At 42.0% G+C, this 26,216-nt stretch overlaps 1 protein-coding gene across 1 annotated transcript in view; it reads left to right on the forward strand.

Moving 5' to 3' along the window:
• Positions 1 to 26,216, forward strand: part of mor (SWI/SNF- related protein mor) — a 139,812-nt gene that overhangs the window by 13,411 nt on the left and 100,185 nt on the right. Inside the window, exon 3 of the mRNA XM_053777954.2 lies at positions 7,363 to 7,467. Within this exon, the coding sequence (XP_053633929.2) occupies positions 7,363 to 7,467 (105 nt within the window). The remainder of the gene's footprint in view (positions 1 to 7,362; positions 7,468 to 26,216) is intronic.

The raw sequence follows: 26,216 nt of genomic DNA on the forward strand, positions 1-26,216 counted from the left end.
GAGATCACTGAATTAGAGCAAAAACTTAGGATGTCATGCCTCACAGAAGAAGTACAAAGGGAACAAAGGGCCGTACAGGATATTGCAAGGAACCCAAAATATTCTATTCCTAGGCAAAATCCAGGCTAAGAACTACCTGTAGAATTGGACCACTACTGAGAGGAGACTCGTATACTGACGATGAACAGGAAATGAGTGAAATCCTAAAAGAACAGTATGAATCGGTGTTCAGCAACCCACTAAATGACAGCAAGGTAGAAAATGCAGAAATATTTTTCACTCCAGAAGGTCGCACAGACCAACTAACTGACATTAGTACAAATCCCATAGATTTCGAAAAAGAAATGGAAAACATGCCCACTCACTCAGCACCTGGACCAGATTCATGGAATGCTCTATTTATAAAGAAGTGCAAAGTACCACTAGCATGAGGCCTCGGTATTCTTTGGAGAAAGAGCTTAGACCTAGGTGAAATACCGGAGGCCTTAAAGAGTGTAGACATCGCTCCTTTGCATAAGGGAGGTAGTAGAGCACTAGCTAAAAATTACAGACCAGTAGCCCTAACCTCTCACATCATAAAAATCTTTGAAAGAGTGATGAGACGGCAGGTTACAAATTTCATGGACCAGCACAACCAACATAACCTGAACCATCATTGTTTTAGAGCAGGACGATCATGTCTGTCACAGCTGCTGAACCATTATGACAATTACGGAGGCACTGGAAGACTACCAAAACGCAGATGTGATTTACACAGATTTTGTAAAGGCGTTTGATAAATGCGATCATGGAGTGATAGCGCACAAAATGAAGGCCATGGGCATTACAGGGAAGGTAGGCAGATGGATTTTTGGTTTCCTAACACACACAACACAAAAAGTAGTAGTGAACAGGGCAAGATCCAACAGCAGCGAGGTCAAAGTCTCAGTGTCCCAAGGCACTGTCCTGGCACCTCTGCTGTTTTTCATCCTCATAGCAGACATAGACAGAAACACCTGGCACATTTTTGTATCATGTGCAGATGACACTAAAATAAGCATGAAAGTCAGTACGGTAGAGGACACTGAAAAAGTACAGGAAGACATAAACAGGGTTTTCCAGTGGGCAGTGGAGAACAACATGACGTTCAGTGGTGATACGTTTCAGCTGCTTAGGTATGGAAAGAATGAAGAACTCAAAAGGAGCACTGTATACAAAACTCAAGAGGGTCACCAAATAGAACGTAAGGAACACCTAAAAGACCTAGGAATAATTGTCAGCGGACCTTTCTTTTGAAGACCATAACAAGACAAAGATCACGACAGCCAGGAAGATGATGGGGTGGGTATTGAGAACTTTCAAAATAAGGGAAATAATGCCGATGGTGACACTCTTCAAATCGCTAATGCTCTCTCGCTTAGAATATTGCTCAGTGCTGATGGCCCTGTTCAAGGCAGGGGAAATATCGGAGCTGGAACAAATACAGAGATCGTTTACAGCTCACATTGAGCCAGTAAAGCACCTAAACTACTGGGAACACCTGCAAGTGTTGAACATGTACTCATTGGAGCGGAGGAGAGAGAGGTACGTGATAATACGTATATACCTGGAAGGTACTTGAGTGCTTGGTCCCAAATCTGCACACTGCCATAACAACATACTGGAGTGAGAGATATGGGATGAAGTGTAAAATAAACCCAGTGAGGAGCAGGGATGCAGTGGGGAACACTGTATCAACATCCAGGGTCCCAGACTTTTGAACATCTTACCAGAAGATATCAGAAACACTGCTGGAACAAGTGTAGAAGCCTTCATGAGGAAACTAGACAAGTATCTTCACCAGGTGCCAGATCAACCAGGCTGTGATGGATATGTGGGGCAGCGGGCCTCCAGCAGCAACAGCCTGGTTGACCAGGCAAGCACCAGACAAGCCTGGCCCATGGCTGGGCTCAGAGAGTAGATAAATTCTCAAAACTCTTCAAAGGTATATGTAAAGGTATATCAAAGTTATGATATGGAAATACGTATTGAGTATGGGAATACTGAGTATTGAGCATTTAGTCTAGGGTGATTAAGTAGCTTTTGAGAAGAGTCTTAAATTGATTTTCAGACGGGGTTACTTTAGTATCTTCTGGTAATGAATTCCATATTTTGGGGCCCTTTCTGTGCATAGAGTTTTTACACAGTGTGATATGGATAGGAGGTACATCAAAAAGAGATCTGTGTCTTGTGTTATGGTCATGTGTCCTGTTAAGGTTGGTGAGGAGAAGTTTGAGTGGAGGGTTTATATTTGCATGTATTGTTCTGTGTATGTAGTAGGCACATGAATAAGTATGGATGTTCTTAATGGTGAGCTGATTTAGACTTTTGAAAATTGGGGGAGTATGCTGTCGGAAGTGGGAATTTGTTATCATTTTGACTGCTGCCTTTTGCTGGGTTATTAGAGGTCTTAGGTGATTTAATGTTGTTGATCCCCATGCACAAATTCCATATGTGAGATAAGGGTATATGAGTGAATGATACAGTGCCAGGAGAGCTGATTGTGGAACGTAGTACCGTATCTTTGATAGTATGCCTACAGTCTTTGAGATTTTTTTGGTGATTTGTTGTATATGTGTCTGGAACTTAAGGCTATTGTTAAGGTGGATACCTAGGAATTTTCCCTCTGCAAGTCTTGTGACTGGTGATCCGTTTAGTGTTATGTTAAGTGGAACATTTGCAGCTTTGTTTCCAAACTGAATGAAGTAGGTTTTGTCAGTATTCAGGGTAAGTTTATTAGTCATCATCCAGGCAGATATTTTCTGCAATTCGGCATTGACAGTGTTGGCAAGTATGACTGGGTTTGGGTGGGAGAAGATGTATGTAGTGTCATCTGCAAATAATATGGGTTTGAGTAGCTGTGATGCATTCAGTAGTTCATTGATGTAGATGAGAAAGAGGAGTGGTCCAAGGACACTTCCCTGTGGGACTCCTAATGTGATTGGTTGGGTAGAAGAGTTTGCACCATTTGTGTACACATATTGACTTTGCTACTAAGGTATGACTTTAGGTAGTTGAGGGAGTATGTTAATTTAGAGTACAGCAGTTCATGGTCGACTGTATCAAAAGCTTTACGTAAATCATTGAAAATTCCCAGCAGGATTTCTTTCTTTTCGAGTGCAGTATATATTAGTTCTAGCATGTGTATGATAGCATCATTTGTGCTTTTATTATTCCTGAATCCAAACTGACAAGGGTTTAGTATGTTGTGTGAGACGAGGTAGGAATAGATCCATCTATGAATTAATTTTTCAAAGATTTTAGAGAGCAGTGGTAAGTTAGATATTGGTCTATAGTTATTCAAGTCAGCTTGGTCACCTCCTTTATGGATTGGAGTGACCCTCACTATTTTGAGGATTGCTGGGAAGGTAGATGATTCAGTGGATTTGTTAAAGAGTGTTGCAATAATTGGTGACAATACTTGAGAAGCTTTTTTGTACATAAAAGCAGGCAAGTTGTTTATGTCTCCTGCCTTGTTTTTAAGGGTGTTGATGATGAGCGAGACTTCTGGTGGGTTGGTTGGAGCTAGGAATAATGTATTTGGGTAGGTACCTATGAGGTAGTCTGATGGACAGGTATTTGAGCTTGGTATTTTGTTTGCTAGATTTTTCCTATGGTGGAGAAGAAAACATTGAGTCTGTTCGCTGTTTCAGTTGGTGTGAGTAGGGGTTCGTCTGATTTTGTTAGTTTGATTGTTTTGTTTTTGGATAGCTTTTTAGTTCCAAGAATTTCAAATAGAGTTTTCCAGGTCTTTTTCATATCACCTTTGATGTTATGTAATCTATTTTCATAATACAATTTTTTAGATCTTCTTATCAGGCTGGTAAGAGCTGATGAGTAACATTTAGACTGGTCTCTAGGTATTTGACCCATTCTGTACTGTTTTTCATATTTGTGCTTTGTGTTAATGGATTTGAGGATGCTGGGTGTTAGCCAGGGACTATTCAGTCTCTTTGCTGTGATCTGTTTAGTTTTTTTAGGGCAATGTTTGTTGTAGAGGTAATGGCCTTTTTTTTTTTTTAAATTATTTATACATTCATTCGTATCTGTATATGTTTCGAGCTCATTTTGCCAGTCGATGTTATTCATAGCTGCTATAAAGTTGTTAACAGCTGTCTTGTTGTGTAGTCTGAAGGTAACTTTAGTAATGTCTTGGGGCAAATTTACCTAGATTAGTTATGAGAAAGGTTGGGTAATACAGTGGACCCCCGCATAACGATGGCATCGCATAGCGATTTTTCCGCATAACGATTACTTTTATCGCAAAATTTTTGCCGCGCATACCGATTAAAAACCCGCATACCGATTTTCGTCCGAGACGCGTCCAATGTGCCCTCAGCCAGCCTCACATGTGCCGCTCCGTCCCATTGTTTACCAGCCAGCCTCCGCGGTAACATCCAAGCATACACTCGGAATATTTCGTATTATTACAGTATTTTCGGTGCTGTTTCTGGAAAATAAGTGACCATGGGCCCCAAGAAAGCTTCTAGTGCCAACCCTGTGGTAAAAAGGGTGAGAATTAGTATGGAAATTAAGAAAGATTTTGAAGGGTTTGGGGCTAACCCTGAGAAGCCTATGCCAGTTGTGGAATCCATTGTGCCTACTTCAAAGATTAAGGAAATGTGTGCAGAGTGGGTTGAACTGCAAACCTTTATAGATGAAAATCACCCTGACACAGCTGTTGCAAGCCGTGCTTGTGACTATTTCAATGACAATGTTATGGCCCATTTTAGGAAAGTCTTGAAGGAACGGGAGGTACAGAGCTCTATGGACAGATTTGTTGTGCGACAGAGGTCCAGTGACTCTCAAGCTGGTCCTAGTGGCATTAAAAGAAGAAGGGAAGTAACCCCAGAAAAGGACTTGCTACCTCAAGTCCTAATGGAAGGGGATTCCCCTTCTAAACAGTAAGAAGATAATGCTCTCCCCTCCTCCCATCCCATCAATCATCACCAGATCTTCAATAAAAGTAAGTGTCATGTAATTGTGCATGCCTTTTTCAGTTTGTGTGTATTAAAATTAACATTTCATGTGGTAAAAAAAAATTTTTTTCATACTTTTGGGCGTCTTGCACGGATTAATTTTATTTCCATTATTTCTTATGGGGAAAATTCATTCGCATAACGATTATTTCGCATAACGATGAGCCCTCTTGCACGGATTAAAATCGTTAACCGGGGGTCCACTGTAGTCTGTAGTGTTGTCTCTGATTATGCCTGATTTTAAAGGGGATATGGTGTTAGTCCAGATGTGGTCTATTAAGGAGATACTAGTCTCGGTGATTCTTGTAGGTTTAGATATTGTTGGTAGCAACAGGCAGTTGCTTATAGTGTTTGTGAATTCGGTTACTTGTGGGTGCTGGTCGTGTAGTAATTTTATGTTGAAATCTCCTGTTAGTAGCAGGTGGTCTTTATTCATGTGTGCATCAGTAATCATGTTTGACTGTGATACTCTGTAGATGTTTATAACTGTGAGGGGGTTTTTGCAGGTCTTTTGATTTAAATTTGGCTATGATATATTCACCATATTCATCCCTTGTGCAAGATTTTTTGATACATTCGAGTTGATTTGAGTAGTATATAGCTGTTCTTTCCCCTAGCTGGTCTGTCCTACAGTTGTGTATGGCCATGTAACCAGGAATGGCATAGACATCTGTAATATCAGGCTTAAGCCAGGCTTCTGTGATGATTGATATATTGGAATGAAGGGAACTGAGTAATGCTGTGAGGTAGTCATAATGTTTGCTCAAGGATCTGACATTGTAGTTAAAGATGGTTATGTTATTGTTTGCTCTGAGTAATGTCTTTGCTTGGTCTGCTGTATAATAATTACAGTTGCTGTTTGATTCGTGTAAATCATTTAGCAAAAAGTTTACATAGGATCTGTGCCTGTAGTCATAAGAATGAGAGTGACTCTACAAACTAGATTTTCTGAGTAAAATATTATAAGATTTATAGTGAATCTACAACTAGACTTAGGAATAAGACTATGTAAATATTCTAAAACTTATAAAAATATAAAAGAACTAGGGATTATTATAGAAAAGATAATTCAATTATACACTTAGCATCTAAATAGCACCTTAATTATTTTAACAAATGTGAGTATATGAACTACGGTAGATATTTACAGCTAAAATAAAGGAGCTAGTGAATATAATAATAAAAGAATGAAATTAAAAAACAGTAGTACCTGAGATAGCCAATAGCACCTGGAGTATTTTAACAAATGTGACTATGTATATGGACAAGAGGGAAAAATATTATAACACCTGAAAGTAGCCCCTTAATTGTTCTTAAAACTAGGAGTATAGCAATTACTGAATGAAGGGCAGTACAAGGTATTGGTATATAGCGAACTGTTTCAGGAGAAATATATAAAGGGACTAAATTAAGTAGTGATAAACAACCTAATAAACATTTCTTCTGTTTTATTCTTATGGTTTGCCCATCTTGTGTGATTAGTTACTTCACATATCATTGCAACTAAATTTAAATATATTATGGAAGTTGGCAGTTCATATTATTTACAGTACATATTTATTTTACATCCTAGGTAGTAGGTTGGTAGACAGCAACCGCCCAGGGAGGTACTACCGTCCTGCCAAGTGAGTGTAAAACGAAAGCCTGTAATTGTTTTACGTGATGGTAGGATTGCTGGTGTCCTTTTTTGTCTCATAAACATGCAAGATTTCAGGTACGTCTTGCTGCTTCTACTTACACTTAGGTCACACTACACATACATGTACAAGCATATATATACACACCCCTCTGGGTTTTCTTCTATTTTCTTTCTAGTTCTTGTTCTTGTTTATTTTCTCTTATCTCCATGGGGAAGTGGAACAGAATTCTTCCTCCGTAAGCCATGCGTGTTGTAAGAGGCGACTAAAATGCCGGGAGCAAGGGGCTAGTAACCCCTTCTCCCGTATAAATTACTAAATTTAAAAAGAGAAACTTTCGTTTTTCTTTTTGGGCCACCCTGCCTTGGTGGGATGTGGCTGATTTGTTGAAAGAAGAAAGATTTATTTTACATGAATATAAAAACATTGTACAGAACAAACTTTTATTTGGACTACCTTTCATTCAGGGTTGAGTACAACAGTCCCAATAAAAATTTGTTCGGCATTTTGGTTTTATAGCCACTCACTGACGTAATTTTATGTCCATTTATTTTAAAGCAGTAAAAATTATATCTAAACCAGCAGGTTAGGTACAGTCTTGCAGTATGACTGGAAAAATTGTCTTAACCATAATAGTTTTAATGTATAGTCTGGTTTAATTATTGACTGAATTAAATTTGCCACTGAAAACACTATTCTGTACGTACTTATATTGAAACTTTTTGCAGATGAAATGCTTCCTTGACTTCAAACCTGGTGGTGGACTCTGTCACATACTAAATACAGTCTATAAATTCAAAAGTGACCAAGGATGGCGCAGGTTTGATTTCCAGGTGAGCATGTATTATTAGAATCTAAGTACTGTACTGAACCTGGGGAAATATGAAAAATTTAAGTTGTTTAGTTGGTGTGCTTGGGACTAGGGCAGTTCACATGTTATATGCCTGTACATGAATCTCCAGTCATCCTAACCAGCCACCTTAGTCACAGACCATTACCATTGTCATCATATACCCCATGTTTATGAAACTTTCTTTTGCAGGGAAAAGGTGATTTTTTTTACCCCTTTGCTCATCATTAACTAGTAATCATGGCACTTAAGAAGATTGCTAGTAATATTATGCTTTGCAGTTCTGGAATAGATATAAATGTGCTGGAAAACAACCAAAGAAAGATGACCAAGTTGATCCCATGTATCAGAAATCTTGCTTATGAGGATAGACTGAGGGCAATGAATATGCACACTGGAAAGGCATAGAATTAGGGGACAACATGATTGAGGTGTATAAATGAAATATAGCAATAAATAAAGGGATATAAAAAAAAAGTCCTTAAAATATCTAACCAAGAGAGGAGTTGCAGCTATGGATTCAAATTGGGAAAATTTTGATTTAGAAAGGATATAGGAAAGTACTGGTTTGGTAATAGAATTGTGGATGAAAGGAACAAACTCCTTAGACAAGTACATGAGTGGGTATGGGTGGGGTGTGAGTTAGACCTGCCTAGCATGGGCCAGTAGGGCTACTGCAGTGCTTCTCCAAGGGAGCTACATTTAAATAGTGCAGCTATGGTCAAAGAAATGATGCACAAATTTTTTGAAACTATCAGCAGGAAGCCCAGCCTACAAAGGAGCATATTTAGTTTTGGGTGGTTTGGCCATTTGGCATGCAGTAAACTGTACAACACTTTTCTAGTGAAAGTGCAGATATGCCAAGCAGTACCCTGTTGAGTTTGCTTAATTATTCAATTATAACCTCACCTATCATAGGTGGACTCTGTACACAAATAGCCTGCACATGCAGGTTATTTGTGTATTGTTCCAGTAATGGTATTTTTGCCTTTTATTCGTTATAAGAGGGATTCATCCATTCTAAGATCAATTTCTTTTCTGGGTTAACACATCAGGAGGTTTGAAGTGTAAACCCATGCTGGTGTCCTATGCAAAGATACTACTACATACTACCACTATGAAGGGTGAATTTTTTTTTTTATCTGTTCATTGATAGTCTTCCAAGATATAGATTTCTCTCTCGTTTAGTGATCATTTCACACACTATTGCCTAGATAAAGGAATATCTGGCATAAATAACCTTGTATTCAAGGTTATTGTTCTTGACAATGCCCCTAGTCATCTTGTTGCAATGTTTTGGAATACAACTCATGTGATTTCCTTACCCCAACCCCTAGACCAGTGTTATTCACTAATTTTTGCAAGAGAGCCACTTCGGTTAAACACATTGATTGAGAGAGCTGCAGCTACTGCAAGTTAGCGTAACTCAACTAAATTAAGTAGTACTGAGCTGCTAGTGCAATATAGTAAATGAGAAAAATCAGACATTGTAATATTAGCCTGCATATCTTGTTATTAATAGTGGCTCGCAAGCCGCTGGCGGCTCGCGAGCCGCACAATGAATACCACTGCCCTAGACTAAGATTTTACAGAGGGCTTCAAGTGGTAATACACAAGCAGAACTGTGAGGAACCTTATTAGGGTGGTGGATTAGAATCCTCAAGAAAGAAATCCAAGACTTAGTGTGGGCTCAAAATTGCAGATGCAATTGCAAACATAAAGCCATCATGGAATGAAGCTAGTCAGACTCCTTTAAAAAAGCAGGCATCAAAAATTATGGCATGATGTGGCTGGTATTTTCAAGGTTTTCCCACACAAAGAAGTCAGATGAAGGCTGTTGATGACAAGGTTTGTAGATGATAAGAGCTTCAAGAATATGTAAGAAGGCATTGGGAATAGTCCCAGGAAGATCAGAATCAGTTCGTGCCAACAATCACGTGGGAGCGTTTGCTTGGGCTTTAACAAGATTGTAAGGGTTCTTGCTAAAGCGGTTTCTTAAAACGAGAAGGGAGTGTTGAATTCCATTAACCACCACGTCGTGAGCTATTCAAATAAATGTAGGGTACCACAGTTCAGAAAAACATTATGGACACTTTGCCTTACCAATACAGTCATCAATATCTGAAGATACTCCACATAAGAAAAGCAGCCTTGCACCTCAGCTTGTTAACCTTATCTTAAAAGATTTAGTTTTAAGAAGTCAGGGTTGCCAGAATGTGAGCTAAAGAATTTAGAGTATGTAGTGTGTGTTTTTGGTCTTAGAACATAGCCCCATTTTTTCTGCTTTCAACAAACCAGCCATATCCTACCAAAGCAGGGTGGCCCAAAAAGAAAAACAGAAGTTTCTCTTTTTAACTTTAGTAATATATTCATGAGAAGAGGTTACTGGCCTCTTGCTCCCGGCATTTCAGTTGCCTCTTACAACACGCATGGCTTATGGAGGAAGAATTCTGTATCACTTCCCCATGGAGATAAGAGGAAATAAGCAAGAACAAGAACTAGTAAGAAAAATAAAAGAAAACCCAGAGGGGTATGTATATATATATGCTTGTACATCCATGTGTAGTGTGATCTAAGTATAAGTAGAAGTAGCAAGAAACTTTGCATGTTTTTTTTTTTTTCAACAAACCGGATGTATTCCACCAAGGCAGGGTGGCCCATGTAGACAGCCTGTACTGTCTGCACAGACAGCCCATGCTGTCTGCCAGCTTAGCTCATATTTCGCGGCACTAAGGTGCTGCCCTCTGTAGCCAGGCCTCTCGGTGGGCACGCCAGCCTGCCTGCCCTTGCCTCACTCTCACTCTGGCAACACCCTTCACTCAGGCAAGAAGTGTCCTCTCTCTCTCCCTCGTGGGATGGCCCTTCCCGAGCCATGGGCACAACACACAAGCCTGTGTACCCACCACGACTTAACAATAAAGTAAGAAGCCTCCAAAGACATTTATCATTCACATGCCCGCTACCAGAACACCAAATAAACTCGTTATAAATGGTGGGAAGCGGTGGTCGCAGCAGTTGTGTTTGCCCGGAGAGAGGAAGGAAGGAATGAAGTCATCTTCACTTCATCATCCCATGCAAGAAGCATCCGTCTCTCAACGAGTTATCCTGAAGCTGTGTCTGCACATTTCAGCATCCAGACACAGATACAAGCAGGATCTAGCCGAAATTTGCCGAATTTCTTCGAGAATTGTAAGTGACATCCCAGTGACCCCATGCTACAGCGTCCCACGTTGTTTCTCAAGTCACGTGTTCAGCGTCACTTCTATGTTGCTGTTGTTGTTCAGCTCAGCACAGCTGTTTCAGCAAGCCAGAGGTGAGTTTTGTGGTGATTTCTGTGTCCAGTGTGTCCCTGTATTTGTGGGTGGGGGAGGAGGAGGAGGAAGTGGCTGTTTCCTCACCTCGCCCATGCTCGCCCTACTCACACTCACCCGTCTACCATACACTCACCACTGCTCACTCCCTCTGCTGTGTTTTCTGCTGTTTTTCGTGTGAATTCATTGCCGGTGCTGTGTATCTGAGTGCCCGAGGCCACTTGAAGCCACATGGATCAGCAAGCCACATGGATCAGCAAGCCATGTGGATCAGCATGCCACGTAGATCACCAAGCCACGTGGATCAGGAAGCCACATGGATCAGCAAGCCATGTAGATCAGCATACCATGTAGATCAGCAAGCCATGTGGATCAGCAAGCCACGTGGATCAGCAAGTCATGTGGATCAGCATGCCACGTAGATCACAACGCCATGTTGGGTGTGGGCGATGTCACGTGGATCTACAAGCCACGTGAGTTACCAGATGTCCCAGGCCTCATGCTGTGGTCTGCTGCCTGACTTCACGACGTCACCGATGCTGCTGCCCGACTTCATGACGTCACGATGTCTGCCTGACGTCACCTCGAGATGTCTGATGATGTCACATCGAGTGTTTCTAGTAATTATTTCAGTATTCTCGAGAAGATTGAGAGAAGATATATGTCGTGTGTTAATTAATTCCTCTTAGTCAGTGTTCTCACATGTTGTTGTACCGCCAGTGTGTTTAAAGTTTCCGTGTGTCCAGTGAGGTCTGCGGTCAGACCCTTGTGTTAGTCACCCAGCGTGACCAGTGCGTTTGACAGCTGTTATCAGTCAGCCCCCGAGCGTATGATCCCCCTTGTACAGAAAGCTCTTATGCTCGTCGCTCGTGATGTTCTGCAGAATCGTACCTGCTACGATTCCCATCGAGATTTGTTTCACTTCACCTCCAGACCTTCAGAATGCAGTTATATGTAGAGAAACAAGTCTGGGGATGCTTAGACTAACCTCTGCTATAACTCCAACTGCCAAGAGAATGACACTCGTCAAGCCGCAGTTAGCCCTGTCGGCAGGCGCTGTGTCAGCCTCGTGTCACAGGCTTCAGTGAGCAGCCTGCACAAAGAAGATGTCACTTTGACTGCTAGCTCTCTCACTGCAGTCTGGTGTATGATGTTACGACTCACAGATGTTTCGCCCAGTCGTCTCTGCCACGACTCGCTCCACAACTCGCTCCACGCTCGCCAGCAGTGACAGCCCAGCGACAGTACCAGTCGAGAAGTGTCCTCCTGAGTTGCTTGCCAGAAGTCCTGCCCAGTTGCCGAGTTTTGTCAACGCCTCACTTGAGGGCACCAGCATGTTGTGCCCCAGGTTGAGTGAAACCTGCAGCGACTCCTACGATGTCTGCTTCACCGTTCCAGAGGAGACTGTACCCTGTTACATCACAGCTCAGCCGCAGCGATGTCTCCTGTGTTGCAGTATCTGTCCAGATGCAGGAAGGCGTGCAGTGATGCCCTTTGACGCTCACTGCCTATGACCACGATGTTTAGCACACCCCACATGTTTTTTTCTTCCCTCCCTGTAGGAAGTTTTTTTTCCATGTCCATATGTATATATATGTTTTTATTTTGTGTTGTGTCCTGTTCCTATGAGAGAGAGACCGAGTTTTTTTTTTACCACCAGTATTGTCGAGTCGGGACGACGCGCAGTAGGTGGCCAAGCGTATGTAGACAGCCTGTATTGTTTGCACAGACAGCCCATGCTGTCTGCCAGCTTAGCTCATATTTCGCAGCACTAAGGTGCTGCCCTCTGTAGCCAGGCCTCTCAGTGGGCACGCCAGCCTGCCTGCCCTTGCCTCACTCTCACTCTGGCGACACCCTTCACTCAGGCAAGAAGTGTCCTCTTTCTCTTTCTCTCCCTCGTGGGATGTCCCTTTCCGGGCCATGGGCACAACACACAAGCCTGTGTACCCACCACGCCTTAACAATAAAGTAAGAAGCCTCCAAAGACGTTTATCATTCACATGCCCGCTACCAGAACACCAAATAAACTTGCTATACCCAAAAAGAAAAACGAAAGTTTCTCTTTTTGAATTTAGTAATTTATACAGGCGAAGGGGTTACTAGCCCCTTGCTCCTGGTATTTTAGTCGCCTCTTACAACACGCATAGCTTACGGAGGAAGAATTCTGTTCCACTTCCCCATGGAGATAAGAGGAAATAAGCAAGAATAAGAACTAGTAGGTTGGTAGACAGCAACCACCCAGGGAGGTACCACCGTTCTGCCAAGTGAGTGTAAAACGAAAGCCTATAATTGTTTTACATGATGCTAGGATTGCTGGTGTCTTTTGTCTGTCTCATAAATGTGCAAGATTACAAGTACGTCTTGCTACTTCTACTTACACTTAGGTCACACTAAACATACATGTACACGTTTATTTATACACACTCATCTGAGTTTTCTTTGATTTTATCTTAGTTCTTGTTCTAATTACTTTTCCTTTTATATCCATGGGGAAGTGGAATAAGAATCTTTCCTCCATAAGCCATGCGTGTTGTAAAAGTGAACTAAAATGCCGGGAACAATGGGCTAGTAACCCCTTTTCCTGTAAAAATTACTAAAAAGAATAAGAAAAAGAAAATTGTCAAAGTGGGAAATTTGAATGTGCGTGGATGTTGTGCGAATGATAAGAAAGAGATGATTGTGGATGCTATGAATGAGAAGAAGCTGGATATCCTGGCTTTAAGTGAAATTAAGCTGAAGGGGGTGGGTGAGTTTCAGTGGAGAGGAATAAATGGGATTAAGTCAGGGGTTTCTAATAGAGTTAGAGCTAAAGAAGGAGCAGCAATAATGTTGAAGGATAAGCTATGGCAGGAAAGGAAGGACTATAAATGTATTAATTCAAGGATTCTGTGGAGTAAAATAAAGGTTGGATGTGAGAAGTGGGTTATAGTAAGCATTTATGCACCTGGGGAAGAGAGAAGTATATAGGAGAGAGAGAGATTTTGGGAAATGTTGAGTAATTGCATAGGGAGTTTTGAACCAAGTGTGAGAGTACTTGCGGTTGGGGATTTTAATGCTAAAGTGGGAAAAAATGTTGTGGAGGGAGTAGTAGGTAAATCTGGGGTGCCAGGGGTAAATGAAAATGGGGAGCCTTTAATTGAGCTATGTGTAGAAATTGGTTTGGTAATAAATAATATATACAGTGGACCCCCGCATAACGATGGCATCACATAGCGATTTTTCCGCATACCGATTACTTTTATCGCAACATTTTTGCCGCGCATACCGATTAAAAACCCGCTTACCGATTTTCGTCCGAGACGCGTCCAATGTGCCCTCACATGTGCCGGCCGTCCCATTGTTTACCAGCCAGCCTCCGCGGTAACATCCAAGCATACACTCGGAATATTTCGTATTATTACAGTGTTTTCGGTGCTGTTTCTGGAAAATAAGTGACCATGGGCCCCAAGAAAGCTTCTAGTGCCAACCCTGTGGTAAAAAGGGTGAGAATTAGTATGGAAATTAAGAAAGATTTTGAAGGGTTTGGGGCTAACCCTGAGAAGCCTATGCCAGTTGTGGAATCCATTGTGCCTACTTCAAAGATTAAGGAAATGTGTGCACAGTGGGTTGAACTGCAAACCTTTATAGATGAAAATCACCCTGACACAGCTGTTGCAAGCTGTGCTGGTGACTATTTCAATGACAATGTTATGGCCCATTTTAGGAAAGTCTTGAAGGAACGGGAGGTACAGAGCTCTATGGACAGATTTGTTGTGCGACAGAGGTCCAGTGACTCTCAAGCTGGTCCTAGTGGCATTAAAAGAAGAAGGGAAGTAACCCCAGAAAAGGACTTGCTACCTCAAGTCCTAATGGAAGGGGATTCCCCTTCTAAACAGTAAGAAGATAATGCTCTCCCCTCCTCCCATCCCATCAATCATCACCAGATCTTCAATAAAAGTAAGTGTCATTTAATTGTGCATGCCTTTTTCAGTTTGTGTGTATTAAAATTAACATTTCATGTGGTAAAAAAAATTTTTTTTCATACTTTTGGGCGTCTTGCACGGATTAATTTTATTTCCATTATTTCTTATGGGGAAAATTCATTCGCATAACGATTATTTCGCATAACGATGAGCCCTCTTGCACGGATTAAAATCGTTAACCGGGGGTCCACTGTATTTTATGAAAAAGAGGATAAATAAATATACAAGGTGTGACGTAGCACGTAATGAAAGTACAGTGGACCCCCGGTTAACGATATTTTTTCATTCCAGAAGTATGTTCAGTTGCCAGTACTGACCGAATTTGTTCCCATAAGGAATATTGTGAAGTAGGTTAGTCCATTTCAGTCCCCCAAACATACACGTACAAACGCACTTACATAAATACACTTACATAATTGGTCGCATTGGGAGGTGATCGTTAAGCGGGGGTCCACTGTAGTTTGTTAGATTATGTATTGGTGGATAAAAGGTTGATGGGTAGGCTCAGGGATGTACATGTTTATAGAGGGGCAACTGATATATCAGATCATTATCTAGTTGTAGCTACAGTTAGAGTAAGAGGTAGATGGGATAAGAGGAAAATGGCAACAAGTAAGAGGGAGGTGAAAGTGTATAAACTAAGGGAGGAGGAAGTTCAGGTGAAATATAAGCAACTATTGTCAGAAAGGTGGGCTGGTGCAGGTATGAGTAGTGGGGGGGTTGAAGAGGGTTGGAATAGTTTTAAAAATGCAGTATTAGAATGTGGGGCAGAAGTTTGTGGTTATAGGAGGGTAGGTGCAGGAGGAAAGAGGAGTGATTGGTGGAATGATGAAGTAAAGGGTGTGATAAAAGAGAAAAAGTTAGCTTATGAGAGGTACGTATTTACAAAGCAGAAGTGTTATAAGAAGAGCAGAGTATATGGAGAGTAAAAGAAAGGTGAAGAGAGTGGTGAGAAAGTGCAAATGGAGAGCAGATGATAGAGTGGGAGAGGTACTGTCAAGGAATTTTAATGAAAATAAGAAAAAATTTTGGAGTGAGTTAAACAAATTAAGAAAGCCTAGGGAACGTATGGATTTGTCAGTTAAAAACAGAGAAGGGGAGTTAGTAGATGGGGAGATGGAGGTTTTGGGTAGATAGCGAGAATATTTTGAGGAACTTTTAAATGTCGACGAAGAAAGTGAGGCGGTAATTTCATGCACTGGCCAGGTTGGTATATCATCATTTAGGAGTGAAGAAGAGGAGGATGTGAGTGTGGGGGAGGTGCGTGAGGCATTACGTAGAATGAAAGGGGGTAAAGCAGCTGGAACTGACGGGATCATGACAGAAATGTTAAAAGCAGGGGGGGACAGTGTTGGAGTGGTTGGTATTTTTGTTTAATAAATGTATGAAAGAGGGAAGGTACCTAGGGATTGGTGGAGAGCGTGTATAGTCCCTTTATGTAAAGGGAAGGGGGACAAAAGAGATTGTAAAAATTAAAGAAGAATAAGTTAATGAGTATACCAGGAAAAGTGTACAGTAGGGTTATTGAAAGAATTAGAGGTAAGACAGAATGTAGAATTGCGGATGAGCAAGGAGGCTTCAGAGTGGGTAGGGGATGTGTAAATCAAGTGTTTACATTGAAGCATATATGTGAGCAGTATTTAGATAAGGTAGGGAAGTTTTTATTGCATTTATGGATTTAGAAAAGGCATATGATAGAGTGGATAGGGAAGCAATGTGGCAGATGTTGCAAGTGTATGGAATAGGTGGTAAGTTACTAAATGCTGTAAAGAGTTTTTATGAGGGTAGTGAGGCTCAGGTTAGTGTGTGTAGAAGAGAGGGAGACTACTTCCCGGTAAAAGTAGGTCTTAGACAGGGATGTGTAATGTCACCATGGTGGTTTAATATATTTATAGATGGGGTTGTAAAAGAAGTAAATGCTAGGGTGTTTGGGAGAGTGGCGGGATTAAATTATGGGGAATTAAATATAAAATGGGAAGTGACACAGTTACTTTTTGCTGATGATACTGTGCTTATGGGAGATTCTAAAGGAAAGTTGCAAAGGTTAGTGGACGAATTTGGGAATGTGTGTAAAGGTAGAAAGTTGAAAGTGAACATAGAAAAGAGTAAGGTGATGAGAGTATCAAATGATTTAGATAAAGAAAAATTGGATATCAAATTGGGGAGGAGGAATATGAAAGAAATGAATGTTTTCAGATATTTGGGAGTTGACGTGTCAGCGGATGGATTTATGAAGGATGAGGTTAATCATAGAATTGATGAAGGAAAAAAGGTGAGCGGTGCATTGAGGTATATGTGGAGTCAAAAAATGTTATCTATGGAGGCAAAGAAGGGAATGTATGAAAGTATAGTAGTACCAACACTCTTATGTGGGTGTGAAGCTTGGGTTGTAAATGCTGCAGCGAGGAGGTGGTTGGAGGCAATGGAAATGTCCTGTCTAAGGGCAATGTGTGGTGTAAATATTATGCAGAAAATTCGGAGTGTGGAAATTAGGAGAAGGTGTGGAGTTAATAAAAGTATTAGTCAGAGGGCTGAAGAGGGATTGTTGAGGTGGTTTGGTCATTTAGAGAGAATGGATCAAAGTAGAATGACATGGAGAGTTTATAAATCTGTAGGGAAAGGAAGGCAGGGTAGGGGTCATCCTCAAAATGGTTGGACAGAGGGGGTAAAGGAGGTGTTGTTGGCGAGGGGTTTGGACTTCCAGCAAGCGTGCGTGAGCGTGTTAGATAGGAGTGAATGGAGACGAATGGTATTTGGGACCTGACGATCTGTTGGAGTGTGAGCAGGGTAATATTTAGTGAAGGGATTCAGGGAAACCGGTTATTTTATATAACCGGACTTGAGTCCTGGAAATGGGAAGTACAATGCCTGCACTCTAAAGGAGGGGTTTGGGATATTGGCAGTTTGGAGAGAGATTTTGTGTATTTTTATACGTATATACTTCTACACTGTTGTATTCTGAGCTATTACAACCCAGGAATCCAAATGGCCTGTTATCCTGGGTGTAAAGGGAGCAAAATAAACACAGCAGAAAAAGTTTAGACTTGTATTATCCTTCACCAATTTAGAACAGCAATATGTACACTATGTACAGTGATAAGTATAGTGCACTCTACGGTAAGCAAGGCAGAAATAGAAGCCACAAGATAGCAGACCGTGCTTCAACCAGCTCTAGAATGGGAATGACAAGGGCAGACAGGAGAGTGGTACCCACATAACCTCTGCGATTGCCAAAACCATCTTCTTGTTGGCTAGAACCCGGTCACTAGTTGAACGACGGGGCCCCATCATCAACTCTCAGCAACCTGGTTCGCTGGTTGGGGGAGATAGCTTGTAAATGAGGGTGTATACATGCACCGAATAAAGGTTACGTACAATTTGCATGCCACACCCCCACCCCCGAGAAGGCTCAGGATTAGGCTGCCACCTCCCAGTGGTAACCGTGCCGCCATGGCACAAAATAATGGGACCGCCTTTCCTCTCCACCATCCAACTCTTAGATAGAGCTCAGCTTTTCTCGTGACAAAAAGCCAAACCCTAAACTCAGAGTGAGACAGCAGTCAGTCGGGCTAGCATTGGTCCAAGATACAGGCGGACGGTAGCCCGCATCCCCTCACTAAAAAAAAAAACCCACACCAAGGGGTTAAAAAAAAAAAAAAAGAGCTTACAAGGGGTTACCACAAATAATATAACATCCTAACCTAAATAAATAAAAATATTAGACTCTAGATAAAGAGTCTGCCAACATATTTTCTTAGCCGGCAATATATTTAATGGAAATATTATAGGGCTGTAGCCTTAGCATCCAGCGCATAAGCCTTGTGTTGTGGTTCTTCATGGCTTGGAGATATACTAAAGGATTGTGATCACTGTAGACTGTGACCACCTGTGATGTCTGGCCCACATAAACATCGAAATGCTCCAAAGCCAGTACCAGCACGAGGGCTTCTTTTTCAATGGTAGAGTAAGCCCTCTGATGCGGCTGGAACTTAGCTGAAAAGAAGGCTACAGGCTGCAACTCCTTGTTCCCGATTTGTAATAGTACTACCCCAACCCCAGACTCACAAGCATCAACCTGTAATAAAAAAGGTTTGGAGAAGTCTGGAGACAAAAGAATGGGTGCAGTACACAATAATCTTTTTGCTTTATTAAAAGCAGTGTTACAGTCTGAGGTCCAATTAAAGGGAACTTTGTGACTGGTAAGAGAGGTAAGAGGGGCTACAATATCTGAGAAATTCTTACAGAATCTTCTGTAAAATCCTATCATGCCTAGGAAACGTTGAAGAGATTTCCTATCATGAGGAACTGGATAATCTTTAATAGCAAGAACTTTAGCAAGTTTAGGTGCAACTTTACCATTACCTACTTCATGGCCTAGAAAAGTGACAGTGGCCTGGCCAAAGGAAGATTTAGATAAATTAATTGTTAAATGGGAACTCTTAACCCTTTGAGGGTTTCGGACGTACTAGTACGGCTTACGACCCAGGGTTTTTGACCTACTAGTACGCCTAAATTCTAGCGCCCTCAAATCTAGTGGGAGAAAGCTGGTAGGCCTTCATATGAAAGAATGGGTCTATGTGGTCAGTGTGCACAGTCTAAAAAAAATCCTGCAGCACACAGTGCATAATGAGAAAAAAAAACTTTGACCATTTTTTTGGAATAAATCAGCGACTTTGCAGTGTATTTTCGTATGGTATTTATTGTTGCATTCTACTTTTCTTGGTCTCATTTTATAGAATGGAAGACATATTACAGAAATTGAGATGATTTTGACTGGTTTTACAATGAAAGGTACCTTGATTTTGAGCTCAAAGTAGCAGAAATGTTCGATTTTTACCAAATTTCAAAAGTAAACAAATCGTGCCAAGCGTGCAATACACGTCAACTGGTGAGTCTAATATTCTTTCACAAGTGCACCAATAATATTTATACCATTTTTTACACTAATGCAGTAGTCTGCATAACAGTAAATCTTATATTTTTTGTGAGAATAAAAATTCAAAGTGGAAAGCAAAAGAATATAAGAGGGGCCTTGAGACGTGACTAATGACTAGAGGAAATGTCATTTTAGTGCCAGGAATGTCTTTCTTGTTTATTCTGGACCCTATTCGGAAATTGGCATCTTTTGAAATTTGTGTGAAATTGGCAAAATTGCTAAATTCTGACCACTGTATTGGATAGTTGAATTTCATAAATGGGTGGTTTCTTGCACCCATTCGATAGAAAAAATGGAGTTCTAGCGAAATAGTTATGTTTTTTGTCGACTAGTACAGTGGAATTGGCCGAAAATGGGGCTCAAAGTGGGCAAAATCGCCGATGCGTAAACATCGCCGAGACCTCTAACTTTGCGAGAGCATAATTCCGTAAGTTTTCTATCAAATTTCAAACTTTTGGTGTCTTTATGATCGGGAAAAGATTCTCTATCTTTTCATAAGAGAAAATAATTTTTTTTTTTAAATTTGGCCGACCCTGAGAACGAGTTTCGGAGAGGGCCTGTCGACCTTCAAAGGGTTAAAGGTCTCAGAAAGAGCCTTAAGTCTAAGTAGGTGTTGATCCCAAGTATCAGACACCACAACAATATTGTCTAGGTACGCTGCTGTGCCTTCAAGTGCTTTAATAGCCTGATGGATAAGTTTCTGGAATGAAGAGGGGGAATTTTTCATTCCGAAGGGGGCAACTGTGTATTGATAATGACCTGGAATTACGAAGGCAGAGATTTCCTTCGCCTTATCCGTCAAAGGTACCTGATAGTAGCCTTTAAGGAGATCTAACTTGGACACAAAAGTAGCCTTACCCACAAAGTCAATTACGTCATCCAGACGAGGAAGAGGGTAAGCATCTGTAATTGTGACCTCATTCACCTTACGGTAGTCTGTACACATACGAAACCCTCCATCTGCCTTTTTCACAAGGATGCACGGTGAAGCCCATGGACTAGATGACTCCTCCACTAAACCATGCTTTAACAAAAATTCTACTTCCTGCTGAAGTAGCCTTTGCTTTTCAGGATTAGCTCTGTAGGGGGAGAGTTTAATTGGTTTAGAGTTTCCCACATCTACATCATGATAACCTAACGTACATTTTTTCGGCACATCCGAAAAAATATTAGGATATGACTGTAGAAGCTCCGTTAAATTTGTTGCTTGCGTTTCAGATAGTCCCTCCATTAAAGGGCTAGGATCCTTGAGGAGGACAGAATTTGAAAGTTTAATATTAATTTCAGAGATAGAGTGCAAAGAATCAGAGTCGTTCTCAGAGGTAGAGGACAGAGTCATTACTGGGACTTTATCTGGTGTATGGTAATATTTTAATTGATTAATGTGGTAAGTTTTAGTTTTTGAGGTCTTTTCAATGGGAGCTACCACATAATTTACATCAGATAATCTACTTACAATCTGCATAGGTCCCGTAAATCTAGCTTTCAAGGTGTGGCCAGGTATAGGTTCCTGCACCAACACCTTGTCTCCTGGATGGAAAGAGCGGAATTGTGCACTTCTGTCTTACCTCTGTTTCATCTTACTTTGAGCTGTCTTTAGGTTAGCCTTGGCTAACTGACGTGCCACCTGCAACCTTGAAGACGGGTTGTAGAGTGTTGAGCTAACGTCTTCTCCCATCCATCCTTCTTTGAGCACCCGAAGAGGACCTCGTACATGGTGCCCAAAGATCAGCTCAAACGGGCTATACCCTGTAGACTCTTGCACCGTCTCTCGTACTGAGAACAGCAACAAAGGTAGTGATTCATCCCAGTCTGTAGGAAAGTGCATGCAAAAAGTTCTCATCATGGTTTTTAACGTCTGATGGAATCTTTCCAAGGCGCCTTGGGACTGAGGATGATAGGCAGTGTATAAGTTGTGGATTATCCCTAACCTAGTTAATACTTCCCTAAATGCTTTGGCAGTAAAGTTAGTATCTTGATCACTTTGAATAGTTTTAGGAATGCTAAAACAAGAAATGAATTTTGTTAAAGCTTTGAGAATAGCTTTAGTATTAATACTGCACATGGGAATTGCTTCAGGATATCTGGTTGCTTTATCCATAATCGTAAATAAATATTGATTTCCAGACTTTGACCTAGGTAGTGGACTTACACAATCTATAATTAAATCTGCAAAAGGTTCTCCATCAGCAGGTATAGGTTGGAGAGGTGCAGGTTTAATGGAATATCCAGGTTTCCCTACTTGCTGACATTCTCGGCAACACCTAATATGATTCTTCACATCTTCCTTTAATTTTGGCCAATAAAATTCTTTTGTGATTCTATACAAGGTTTTAGTAATTCCTAAGTGACCTCCTAATGAAGTATTATGAGCTATATTTAATATTTGAGGTCTAAACTTGGTTGGAACCACTAACCTGTCATACAATTGCCGGCCCTGTATCTCCTTACCAGTCTCAGTGCAGATCAAATAATCGTTTTTAACTTCATACTTGACCGGATGATCCAAAGAGGATTTACCCATGGCTGCCTGAAAAGCGAATTTTAAAGAAGGGTCCTTTCGTTGTTCCTCCCAGAAGGACAGTCCCTCGGGCATGGAAACAGAGACATCTGGCAATCCTGCAACCTGGGAATAGGAAGGCTTGATCGGGGTCTGTTCACTTGATTTACGAGGCTCCAGCCGGTGTGCCTCATAAAACAACGTGGCTATTCCGAGATCGGAGTCGTCCAAGGATAGGTCAACATTCTCTCCAGACAACCCTTGGGATGTTGCCCGAGTTATGGCCAACACCGGAGAAGAATTACTCATTATAGGTTCAGGACACGCACTAACAGTAGTAATGTTATTACCCAGTAATAACATGGCATCTTTCATGGGGAATCCTTTTGAGACACCTACAGTTAAGTACCCAGTGTAATATTTGCACTGTACATAAATTTTATGCATAGGGACAGAATATATAGCTCCTCCAAATGCTTCCAATAAAACAGAGGAATTCAAGGAAGTGTTCTCTGAAAGGGGTAATATTCCTTCTCTTACAAGTGAGCAATATGCTCCAGTATCTCTAAAGGTCTTTACTTCAGTTGTTTCTGAGTTTTTCTGAAGGGAAATAAGACTCTTGTAATAATAAGGGGCCATACCTTTTTCTACTTCTCTCGGGGACATGTTACTAGGGATATTAGAGATTTTCCCAATGGGTTGGGGTTTGTGGGGGCAGTTGGGACGGATATGACCTACTTTGTTACAAAGGAAGCAGACGACAGGCTTGCCCTTTACTCCCTGCAGACGTTGCAACTGGTGTCGCTCTGGCTGGTGTCTCTCTGGATACTGTTGTCGAGATGCACCATTTTGAGTAGTTTGTCTCTCAGCAGATAGACCATAAGTTGATAAGCGTGGCTCACCAGGTGACTTAGTTGGCTGACGTAGACGTTCTCCCTCCGGCTGGCACTTCATTCTCCAAGGTTGACGATCTCTGCTCATGCCAGGCTGTTGAAAAGAGAGACGGGACCGCTCGGACAAGGAGCGGTTAGTTTTGAAGGTATCAGCCAACCTGGCTGCCTCCAATGCAATGGTTAAGTCACAATCCTGCAGAAAGACTCAAACCTCTGATCCCACAGACTCCAGCAGGTTATCAATCAGAATAAACTGTACCAGCTCCTCAAAGGTAGAGACACCGCTTGCTTTATACCAGCTGGTAAAAGCTTTGGTTTGCTGTCTTACAAAATCCACGAGGGATTGACCAAGCTGCCGCCTGCTTAGTTTGAGAAGTTTTTTATATTTGGCTGGGATACATGTACAGTGGACCCCCGCATAACGATATTAATCCGTTCATGAGAGCTCATTGCTATGCGAAATTATCGTTATGCGAATGAATTTTCCCCATAAGAAATAATGGAAATCAAATTAATCCGTGCAAGACACCCAAAAGTATGACAAAAAAATTTTTACCACATGAAATATACATTTTCCTACACACAAAGAGAAGGATACATGCACAATAGTAGAGTAGTACATGCACAGTATATATTGTGCATGTACTACTCTACTAAATGAAGAATAAATGACACTTACCTTTATTGAAGATGCAGCAATGACTGATGAGACAGTGTGTCCTGGGAGTGCCTATTTCTCCTGAGTACTGTAGGTCCTGTTCGGCATTTTCTTCCAGAACAGGCCTTATCACACTGTGTATGCCACTACGATTCTTAAATCTCTCAAACCAACCTTTGCTGGCTTTAAATTCACCAATATGAGCACTAGTTCCAGGCATTTTTCCCTGTTCACCTGGGTGTTAGTCGACTGGTGTGGGTTGCATCCTGGGAGACAAGATTAAGGACCCCAATGGAAATAAGTTAGAGAGTCCTCGATGATGCACTGACTTTCTTGGGTTATCCTGGGTGGCTAACCCTCCGGGGTTAATCGTTTCTCGGTAATTGTTTCATGTTAAGCCACACCAACAACACTCTCTCTACATCTTCGAGTAATACAGCTGATGGTGGTGCAGCAACAACAACAGCTGTGGTGCAGCTGACCATGGTGCAGCAGCAGCTGTGGTGCAGCAACAGCTGACCATGGTGCAGCTGCAGCTGTGGTGCAGCAGCAGCTGTGGTGCAGCAACAGCTGACTGGTCCAATTTATCAGCTGACCGTGGTGCAGCAGCAGCTGACTGTGGTATGATAGTATTTATCACCCTTTTTACCACAGGGTTGGCACTAGAAGCTTTCTTTGGGCCCATGGTGGCTTATTTAGCAGTTACAAGCACTATAAATAATGGAATAATACAAAATGTATCGAATGTATGCATGCAACCGGCCACCCTGGCTTGTAAACAATGACGGCAAGGCAGGCGCTCAGGCTGGACGGACAGGTTTGGGACGAGTCATGTTCAGAAACAGCTGATGGTGCAACAGCAGCTGACTGTGGTGCAGCAGCAGCTGACTGATCCAGCAACAGCTGACTGGTCCAGCAACAGCTGACTGATCCAGCAACAGCTGACTGATCCAGCAACAGCTGACTGGTCCAGCAACAGCTGACTAGTCCAGCAACAGCTGGCTGATCCAGCAACAGCTGGCTGATCCAGCAACAGCTGGCTGGTCCAGCAACAGCTGACTGGTCCAGCAACAGCTGACTGATCCAGCAACAGCTGACTGATCCAGCAACAGCTGACTGATCCAGCAACAGCTGACTGGTCCAGCTACAGCTGAACGTGGTGCAGCAGCAGCTGACTGATCCAGCAACACCTGACTGGTCCAGCAACAGCTGATTGTGGTGCAGCAGCAGCTGACTGGTCCAGCTACAGCTGATCGTGGTGCAGCAGCAGCTGACTGATCCAGCAACAGCTGACTGGTCCAGCAACAGCTGATCGTGGTGCAGCAGCTAACTGATCCAGCAACAGCTGACTATTCCAGCAACAGCTGATCGTGGTGCAGCAGCAGCTGACTGATCCAGCAACAGCTGACTGGTCCAGCAACAGCTGATTGTGGTGCAGCAGCAGCTGACTGATTCAGCAACAGCTGACTGGTCCAACAACAGCTGATCGTGGTGCAGCAGCAGTTGACTGATCCAGCAACAGCTGATTGGTCCAGCAACAGCTGATCGTGGTGCAGCAGCAGCTGACTGATCCAGCAACAGCTGACTGGTCCAGCAACAGCTGATCAAGGTGCAACAGCACCTGACTGATCCAGCAACAGCTGACTGGTCAAGCAACAGCTGACCGTGGTGCAGCAGCAGCTGACTGTGGTATGATAGTATTTCTCACCCTTTTTACCACTGGGTTAGCACTAGAGGCTTTCTTGGGGCCCATGGTCACTTATTTTGCAGATGAAATAAAAAACGCTGTAATAATACGAAATGTTCCGATTGTATGCTTGGATGTTACCGCGGAGGCTGGCTTGTAAACAGTGCCACCGGCAGAACATGTGAAGCTGGCTCAGGCCACACATTAGAAGCGTCTCGGACGAATAGCGTTGTGCGAGTTTTTTAGCGGTATGCGAGGCAAAATTTTAGTGATAAAATGTATCGGTATGCGGATTTAACGTTATGTGATGCCAACGGTATGCGAGGGTCCACTGTATATGCTCCCAACACTGTAGTCTTCACTACTTGATAATCAGAAAATTCAGCGTCATTTAATGCTGATGTAAATTCCTGTGCCTTACCAAACAATGCTGTATGAACCAACGATGCCCAATGCTGTTCCAGCCACCTCAAGGCTCGAGCCTGATTTTCAAAGCTTTCGAAAAAATTTTCTGGTTCGGCCTCATTGAAGCGGGGAACAAACTGTACTGCTTTCTGTAAACTAAAATTATTTACAGAGTGCGAAAACTGCCTCCTTTCTCTTTCCCTATCAATTTCTTCCCTTGCGAATGCTCTCTGTTCCCTAGTTTGCTCAAGATTGATTTTTGCCAGCTCAAGTGCCAACGATGCTGATTCACCTTGAGACAACCCAGCTGCACTATACTGACCATTTTGCTCCGTTGGTGTATCATCTTCCTCCTGCGAGAACATAGTAGTTTTTGCCGT

This window comes from Cherax quadricarinatus, chromosome 22 (genome assembly GCF_038502225.1).
Source record: "Cherax quadricarinatus isolate ZL_2023a chromosome 22, ASM3850222v1, whole genome shotgun sequence".
Classification (NCBI taxonomy): Eukaryota; Metazoa; Arthropoda; class Malacostraca; order Decapoda; family Parastacidae; genus Cherax; species Cherax quadricarinatus.